The 9,028-nt window shown below is 38.2% G+C and overlaps 2 protein-coding genes and 1 long non-coding RNA gene across 3 annotated transcripts in view; 1 reads left to right on the top strand and 2 right to left on the bottom strand.

The window, feature by feature from the left end:
* HPS3 (HPS3 biogenesis of lysosomal organelles complex 2 subunit 1) overlaps positions 1–4,463 on the top strand; it is a 43,538-nt gene extending 39,075 nt beyond the window's left edge. The window contains exon 20 of the transcript XR_004308407.2: positions 3,006–4,463. The gene's annotated coding sequence lies outside the window, so the exon portion shown is untranslated. The remainder of the gene's footprint in view (positions 1–3,005) is intronic.
* Positions 992–9,028, bottom strand: part of TM4SF18 (transmembrane 4 L six family member 18) — a gene marked incomplete at its 5' end in the record, with an annotated part of 37,720 nt that continues 29,683 nt past the window's right edge. The window contains 4 exons of the mRNA XM_085513510.1: positions 992–1,216; positions 1,622–1,802; positions 2,426–2,568; positions 3,164–3,253. Of these exons, the coding sequence (XP_085369636.1) occupies positions 1,202–1,216; positions 1,622–1,802; positions 2,426–2,568; positions 3,164–3,253 (429 nt within the window). The remainder of the gene's footprint in view (positions 1,217–1,621; positions 1,803–2,425; positions 2,569–3,163; positions 3,254–9,028) is intronic.
* Positions 4,057–9,010, bottom strand: LOC146758894 (uncharacterized). The gene is made up of 2 exons (XR_014933500.1): positions 8,879–9,010; positions 4,057–4,221 (listed from the first exon to the last, which is right to left on the bottom strand). It is a non-coding gene; the product is annotated as an uncharacterized LOC146758894 (long non-coding RNA).

The raw sequence follows: 9,028 nt of genomic DNA, 5'->3' as shown, positions 1-9,028 counted from the left end.
AACATCAGTAATTTCTTATTACTTCTTTTAACTTCATATAAACTAAATTAAAATTTAATGCACATATTCAAATTCCGCAGAAAGAAACCAGCTTTTCAAAATATCTGCCAGAAAATCAACACAAAATCTCAGAATTACCTTGAAACAGAATAAACTTACTGAAATTCTGATGTTATTGGCAAGAATATCAGCCTTCTCCTGCAGCAAGGTCAGGATATTTACAGGGTACTAATAAGCTAGTCCTTGGTTTTTGCAGGGTTTCCTCCTATATTTTCTAAATTCTCATAATTCTTGATTAAAAACAAAAACTTGCCACTTGAGTAAAAAAGGCACACTGTATGGGAAACTGCTGATCACAGCCTGAACCTCTGATTAACCACCTGAGACAAGCAATGAGTCAGCTGCAGGAGCACAGGTGAAGGCAATTTTGCTGTGCTGCTGGCAGGGGTGGAGCTTGGCTTCACCTCTCCCAGATCTGAGTTAAGGGCTGAGCACCACTAAGGCAGGATCTCTTTCTCTGGAGATCACTCCCTTGTGGAGTTTACTGCAATCCTTCAACACTGATAAGCCTTTTTTTTTTTTTTTTTTTAATCACAATGATCTTTTGTACAAAACATCTGCATAACCTCTGTTTATCTCTTGACTGTATAACTCTACAATTGTATAACTGTACAGCACATTAACTAGTATAGCTGACTTTGGAGATGCATATCTCATTTTCAGTCAGGCCTAAATGCCTTACCTCGGTATGACTTGCTAGCCTTTTTTCAGAAATTGCTCTGTATAGTTAATAATCTTCTAGGACAGAAAACATAGCATGAGCTACTATCTGTCCTGACCATCATAGTTTGTCTGTAACTAAAATTCAGCCATGTAGAAACCATGGCTTTGTCTAACACAGTAATTCTCAAGGGAGAATTTCTCCTGATGTGCTAGACTTTGAATCAGGCCCTTTCAGAAGAACAAATACTCTCATTTTCTAAACAAAGAGTAGGTACTATAAATACAGCAATTTATTCCAAAAAAGAACGTTTTACTACAAAAGGAGTTCCACAGTGCTGAAAGCTTCCTACTGTCAGAACAAGTTGGAGGGTTTAAAGAAAAAAATAAAATAAAAAAAAAAAATCAGTGCAGGAGCCAACTAGACACGTAAGGAAACAGCTTTTCATTAGAAAAATGGTGGTTCAGCATTTTGCCATTTTCAGAGAATCCCAGCCTGCAAATAAAAAGGAAGGAAGTGTAAGGCCTGTTTTTTTGTTTGTTTTTCTTTCAGCTCAAGCTAATACATAACTTGTTTCACTTAAACATCCATCTCCTAACCTAATCTCTATATGCATACAAATGAATGCTAGAGAAGAAGGGTTCTCAGAAGCTTTTGCTGACCTGGGAGTAAAATTCTCAGCCACATTTTTTCTTTAATCATAGCACTAAAGGTTAGAGTGAGAGTCCACCACCCCTGGATGACCCAAGGATGCAGCAGATTTACTATCAGCACATATCTTCTGCTAATAAATATACAGTATCAAGGAGAATGCACAAACCAAGAAGTTTCTCTCCACTAAGAAAAACTGCTGAAGCTAAACTGACCCTTAAGAAGAAATTACCTCAGGTCTTTTGTTACCTGAATAAAAACAGAATAGGTCCCACACAGTGCACGTTTCAGTTCAGCAGCCGCTTTAAGAAAACAGATTATCAACTGCAGTCCACTAAGAGTCATCAGAATAGAGAGTAAAATGATGGTCCATTCCACAGCATTAGCAGGTTCAGCACATTGAGACCAAGCAGAATAATTTGTGAGGTACCTATTAGAAAAAAAAGCAATGTGAGGAAAATTAAATGTGATTTTTCCAATTAAATTTATACACACTATTTTACCTTTACTATACAGAAAACCCATGTTTAAAAAAAAAACCATGCTTAAAATTTAGGAACCAGCTTCTGGAGTCTGAAACACCAACAGCATGCCAGGTGTTTTATGAGATGTTGCAGCTGTACACATAACCTTCCAACAATCAAACTGCAGACCTCATTGAGTTTAGGTGTTAAAAGGAAACATACTGAGTTATTAAATGTTAAAATGACATTTTATAATCTTTGAAGGACGAACTTGAGGAATTTGAGAGAATATTGTGGAAGTATACATCTACACTGAATCTAATCTTTTATTCTTTACTACACATGGTTGTGATCACCACCAGATAAAGGGCACTTGCCTCTTTGGACCTCCAGGTCTGATCAGTACGAAGATTCTTACATTTAGGCATTTGTCAATAGGAGGCAAACACCCTTCTTTGAAGATTCTGTTGCTCGTTGAACATAGGTTTTGTGTTCAAGAGACTGTGCCATTTTGTGTGAAGTCCTTAAGGAATCTGACCACTGTCTTGATGAACTGTTTATTCTACCAGTTAAAACTGATGTTTCTTACCCTCCAACAGTATCTTTGAAGATGTAATCCCATCCACTTGATGAATTGCAGAAGGGGCCTTGAATCAATCCCAAAGTAAAAATGATGCAACTGTATCCAGAGAAAGCAACTCCAAGCATGGCTAGCACAATTGAAATAAAACTCTGAAGAGAGAAAATATTACTGTATGAGGGCAGTCTCCACATCACATGCACTCCCTCTCCCTGCCAACCTACTTTTTTAGGGTTAAATTTCACTTGTCCCAGTCTTCACTACTGAGAGAAAAATACTAGGCAACAATCAGTAAGCATACATACACAGAACAAAGACAGAACTTAAGGCAGTTTCATAAATATCAGTAAAATACTGATGCTTTTTAAACTTGCATTCCTACAAAACTGTATCTCAGAATGTAACATAAGCACTTATTTAATGTTTGCATCCCAAATATTGCCTATTGAGTTGGTACTGGGGGGGGGGAGAGGGAGGGGAGGGAAGGAACACAAGGGGATGAAACTGTTTAGCTGGGGGACTGTTAAAACACTCTGGCCATCTTATTTTATAATCTAATTTTTTTTCCATCCTGAATATGCATCAACAGGAAAGAGCTGCCCTTTCTGCGACCTCTCAACCTGACTCAGAATCCTTCTCAGTGAAAAGAAGCAGAACCAGAGCAGAGAAGGATGTACTACAGACATAGGAGCAGGAAGCCATGGAGAACAAATACCAGAGACAAGCAAAAATATAAGATAGACTCACTCTGTAGGTTTTGTTACAGCTCTCGCTCTGGCAGCACCGGTAGAATGCATTACACTCCAATGCTATGAGGATTACTGCCAACAGAAGAATCTGTAAGGGAACACAGTAAGTGAAAGTGAAATGACTGCAGCTGTAGTGAGATTAATTCTCTTTCTTACCAACACATGTGCTAAAAAAAGTCAGTATTATGTTGAACTTTCATTTTCTTACTGGATTATTAAAACCTAATACTAGAATTTCAATAAATAAGATTTGGATTCCAGAATCACAAGCTCCCACTCAGAAAGGCAGTCCTCTGAATGAGGAAATATTGAGACAGCAGTGTTTCTGAAACCATTTGGAAAAACAAAGGAGAAGGCCCTGGATTTGTCACTTGAAAGGGCTGTTAGTAAAAATACTGCAAGAAGACAGAGCTAACTCAGAAATATAGTGGTTATCAGTCATAGCAGCATTTTAGGTAATCCACTGTTTGGAAATACATAAAATATGAGCCACCTGAAGATTTGCTGACATTTACACTTTTACTGTTGGGATGAACTCTAGCAAAACATGCCAGCTGAAGTTCTCTCACAGCCAAGAGGAGATGTGCTTCAGTACTAACCACTTCTGAAGCAGCTGGAACCCCTTTATATGCTGCCAATATCTCTCTTTCAGTTAGAGTATAATGGGCCTTGGATCTTCTGTATCCTCAACTCCGAAACCCCATGGGTTGACCTCAAGTCTTCCTTGGGGCTTTTTGTCAGAGGCTCCAAGTGCGACCGCTCTCCCATGTAGAGCATGTTGTTTACATTTTGCCCCATCCAGACTGGCTCAAAGGCTACATCATTATCTCCCATGTTATTTGTTCAAAGGCTTGTTGTTGCTCAGAGACCCATGTGAAATCATTTCTCTTCCGATATATTTAAATTAATGCACTGCAGGTGCTCAAGAGCTTCCCCCTGTTCCAATGCAGCCTGAATCAGTCCATGACAAATGGTAGGACTACATTTCCACACCAGAGGCAGTTGATTTCAGGTGTACTGGATGCTCCTCCAAGCAAACTGCTTTCATTTGCTACCCTGTTTGTAACAGGAAAATATACATGCTAGTAATAAATTGTTTTAAGATCCAGAGGCTAAAAATGTTTCAAAGCATGAAGGTAGCTTTTGCAGTTAACTTTTTTTGCTATGTTTTCCAACTGTGCTTTTTCATTAAAATTCTTTGCATGATACCTTGTTCCCTATGCTCAACAAAAGATGGGATTTCTTCTGTTTTAAGAAGAATATATAATTACAAAAATAAAGTTTTAATATCTCTTCCAGTTCAGCAGCTTTGTAAAAACACCTCACTAATGCACATTTGCCCTTTTCAAATACTGATTCTGTTCACACTTTTTTGTTACCTTTCTACTTTCTTTTCCTGAGACTACAGGTCTTTATGAACCTGGTGAATAGCGTGTGCAGTAGGCAATGCCATACTATTACTGCAGATGAGCATATTACAAATGTAATGAGGATAAATATATCACTGCACCAGTCACAGTGAGACAATTATCTGTATTTAGCCTAATAACTGAAACTGTGAACTGTATCTGCTCCTCTGCATACAGAGCTTAAAAATCTAAGGACAGTTATTACAGGCTTTTATAGATCTTTGCTTTGCCTTGCTGAAGAGCTTTAATTCTATATCCATAAAGCAATAAATTCAAATAGTGCGTGACTCAATAACACAAGAGTAAGTTACACATAAACAAAAAGCCAACAGGAAAAATAAATCAGCCTTGCAAAATCACATGTATGAAATAAAGTAGCATACACAGCATATCATTCAATATATTCACAATTTCTTCAGATTGATCAAGTTTTCTGCCTGTAGTGTTGCAAGAAAGAAATCCACACTTCCTTCAGAAGTGTAATTATCTCACTTCACAGTAACTGAAGATTGTTTGCAGTAGAATTGCAAGTCATTAAAGATCCATAAAATCAACACTTACCATCACACCTGAGAAACAGATGCCTTCAAAATACCACACGTAGTTGGGATGCTGGTAACTGGCAACATATGATGCATCCCCATTAGGAAAGTATAAAAGGACATTAACAACAATACTCCAAAGTGCAAGAGGTACCAGCAGACAGCTCAAACAGCTTCCACATGTTTCTAAAGCCATCTCTCAAGAATATTAGCTTTGCTCTTCTAAACTAACAAAAGATTACAAGGTTTTAAATATGAAATGTGTTCTGAGCTCTACTGTTTGAATCAGTCACTTCATATGATTCTGCTGCTACAGAAGCACTCAATTGTTGGTAGAGCAATAGACAAATACTGCTGTCTAAACTATCTGTCCTTTCTGAGCATATGTCCTTAAGCAGCAGTTTCCCTTCTCAAAGATCCTCCTTAATGATCTTCCTAATGAAATATGTGTACAAGTTAGACTCAGGAAGGAACATAAAAAAAATCTCATTTCCTAGTGACCGCTTAGAAACACACTCCTCCTGTTGAAATGGATTCCTGTGCAGCTATTCTAAGGCATGAGGCAGATTGTTCATCATTACTGTAGCAATAATTTTTCCGACCTTACATGGGCTGTTCGACGGATGTCAAACGTCTGCACAGAAAATCCACATTGCCATTGTTCATGCAGATATCGGCTTAAGAACAACTGTTACTACTATTAGAAAAGTGTAGCAACACAATCTAAAGGAGAGAGAGGCCCCTTCAACACTAGACTGCACATGCAGTTCCTGTGGAACCCAGCTATGCCTGCTGATGTGAGGCATTCCTTCGGAAACACTAACTTGAGTCTTGGGCATGTCACTGGGCACGCAGAAGCTCAAACAACGCCAGCTAGAAACTGCCAGGCAGATATCATCACATTTTGTTATTATTTTCAGCAGAATGATGAAGCTGAACTGTTTGATGAGATAAATCCTGCTATTTCACATTATTTTAGTCTGAATTTACACCTGAGTATGTATGGCTACAGATCTCACCTAAGTACACAACAAAAGGCCTGGCTACTTTCTGAAATACATTTGTGGCACAGTATTGTGAGAAGCAGAAGCCAGACACTTTCCTCATTTTCATCTGTCATTGTCCTAACAGCCCTATGCAACTAAGCACCCATTCCAGTAAAGCAGAGCCAGAGTGTCAAAGCACAAACCATTCTTTCTTTTCTGGCCCTGGTGAGTCATTAGAAAAGTAGTTCAAGACCAAGCTAAAGGTTTATTTAATAGGAAATTCATTATTAGAGGAAAACCAAAAAAAAAAAAAAAAAAAAAAAAAAAAAAAAAAAAAGGCAGGGGGGGAATCTTTCAGAATCAATGATGTTATATATGTATATATTTCCCAAGAAAATGGACATGGTAGTACTCATGCTACTGCACCATTTTTCTACCCATTATCTGCTGTGACTCTCCCTTTCTTCATTTCCCTTTCACACTCTTTTTTCCTCCAAGAGATTTCACTTTAAAGCCCTCAGGTGTTACTCTGAGGTTTTTCCTATGTTTTCTCTTTATTCCCTGATCACTGTGGGCACGTTTTCAGCAAGCCCCCCCCCCCAACTGGAACCAGTGACAAACCTTCCCTGGCAGACTCAAAGATGTAGTATAAGTACTGTGCATTACTGGTAATGGAAAACAGATGAATTAAAAGCAGGCACATCAGAACCCAGGCCTGATTTTTAAGAAAAGAAAAGAAAAAGTAAATGCCTGAATTACTATTGAGTGGGCAACTTCCCATTATAATCTGTTCTGTTTAGAAGAAACTCACTAAGAAAATGACACCTGAAATAGCATCCATTCTTCAGTGTACCAACACACACTATGACTTCATATTTAAACTGAGCTCTGCAAATGTCACATCAAGGTGTGTTTTGCTGCCAACACACTGTACTGCCAGAACAGGACACCACCATTTTACACGAAGGATTAAGCAAGCCTAGCAATTAGTTTCTCAAATATCTTAAGCGTTGCAAGAGCTGGTTTCCTGTTGCTGCCAATATCCATGAGTCCATGCAAAGCTCGTTACTGGAAACCCTTAGTTTACTTTAGGTGAAGGACTCCTCTGCAAACTGAAAGGAATCTAACCCAAAACAACTGCTTTTCTATAATGTAACTAATAAAAATCCCAAAAGGCTGCCTTAGCCTTTAGGTACTGAAGGAATTCAATCAGCTTATTTTAACAATAGCAACATAAACACTGAGTGGTGACATTGGTGGTCCTACACAGAACTGAGCTACAGTTTTAGTTCTAAACTTTCCCTTAATCATTCTGTTCATTGGCATACCTAACCTTGTTTCAGTTCTCTAATTAGTTTTGTGTATCAGAAAGAGAAGTAATAACTATGCAAGTGTATAAGTAAAAAAAAAAAAAAAAAAAAAAAAAAAAACCCTTTAAATTTTCTGAGAATTATACCATATTTCATCATATTATTTTTTCCTCTTCCTCCTACCCCTCATTTCACAGCCAATTTAACCTCACAGATCCTCTTTCAAAGTACTTTCTCATATACAAAGACATTGCATTGCACAGCAACAAGGAACTGACTGTGGATACATGCACATCTTCGTTCCCACAGCAGAGCAAGACAGGGATAAATACAGTGTGCAGCAGCTGCACTAAAGACTGCCCTTAACTAATTCTGCATTTTTAATGTATGAATGAACAGTGCTGCCAGAACAGCTTATGCTGAGTTTCAAAACACAAACTTCCTACTGAGCGCTTTTTTTTTTTTTCTTCTTATGATTGTATGTGAGAGCCTTGGATAGGAGGAGAGAAGGAGAAAAACATCTAGTTTCTGGCTACTTTTAAAGACCACTCTCCTAGTTAAAAGTAGGACTAAATATACACTGATACCTGTGGGAAATTCTTTTCCCCACAGACAGAAATTAACCTGTCCATTATCAAATAAGACATTACCTGCTAGATTCCAAAGCAGAGAAATAATGGTAATTAGTCTCAGTTTTTCGAAACCAATGCTATCTTTTGTATGTTTTTGTTTTGTTTTTTTTTTCTCCACTTTAAAAATGCCACTATTAGCAGCATACTGACCTTGCTAGTAATGCTGTTGGCAGTGTATAATTCAGATTTACTTTACTATGGGGTAAAACATTTGCTGCAATATGCTGCAAGATAAACTTCAGGGTCTTGCACAGGACCTTTGGACACCATCTCCAGGTTGCTTATTGGTGAAGTCTAATCTTTCAGATTAGTCTAGCACTGCTGACCTGAATTTGAACTATACTGCCATGCCTGGGGCCCTGCTGATTGAGGATGAAAATAAACAAGAACCCAGACCTGTGCTTTTTTGTTGTTTCAAGACTAAGTATTCAGGAGGTGAGCACTCCTTGGGAATAAAAGAGTTTGAAGACTGAAGCATCTCGTACTCTGACAGTATCTGCTGAATGGAAAAAGTAGGTTATAACTTCACAGAATCACAGGGATTGGCAGGGACTTTTAGAGGTTATTCATACTAACTCCCCCTCCCAAAGCAGGCTCCCTACAGTAGGTTTCACAAGAAAGCATTTGGGGGAGTTCTGAATATCTCCAGAGAAGGAGACTCCATCACTTTGCTGGACAATTTGTTCCAGCGCTCTGTCACCTTTGAAGTAAAGAAGTTCCTCCTCAGTTTTATATTTATGTTCCATGCCACCACTTTCTCTTCCTCTACGATCAAGAAAACAGCTTCAGCATGGGCAGACGCACTGACAGCTGCTGAGTAATTTTAATACAAACCTGTATTTGAGACAGAAGCTTAGGAAAAAAAAATCCACACTTTTAAAATATCCTGATACTTTTCCAGTTCTTTCTTTAAAAGCAGAAGTTCATTGTAGCCCTTGGTCATCCACATTTTACCGTTGCTTTATTTGTTGCTCCAGTCGAGAT

The sequence above is a fragment of the Coturnix japonica genome, chromosome 12, assembly GCF_054131305.1.
Source record: "Coturnix japonica strain WE chromosome 12, WE-NBRP24, whole genome shotgun sequence".
Taxonomy (NCBI): domain Eukaryota; kingdom Metazoa; phylum Chordata; class Aves; order Galliformes; family Phasianidae; genus Coturnix; species Coturnix japonica.
Note: the sequence above shows the minus strand (reverse complement) of the source record. Positions and strands in the feature narration are given on the sequence as shown.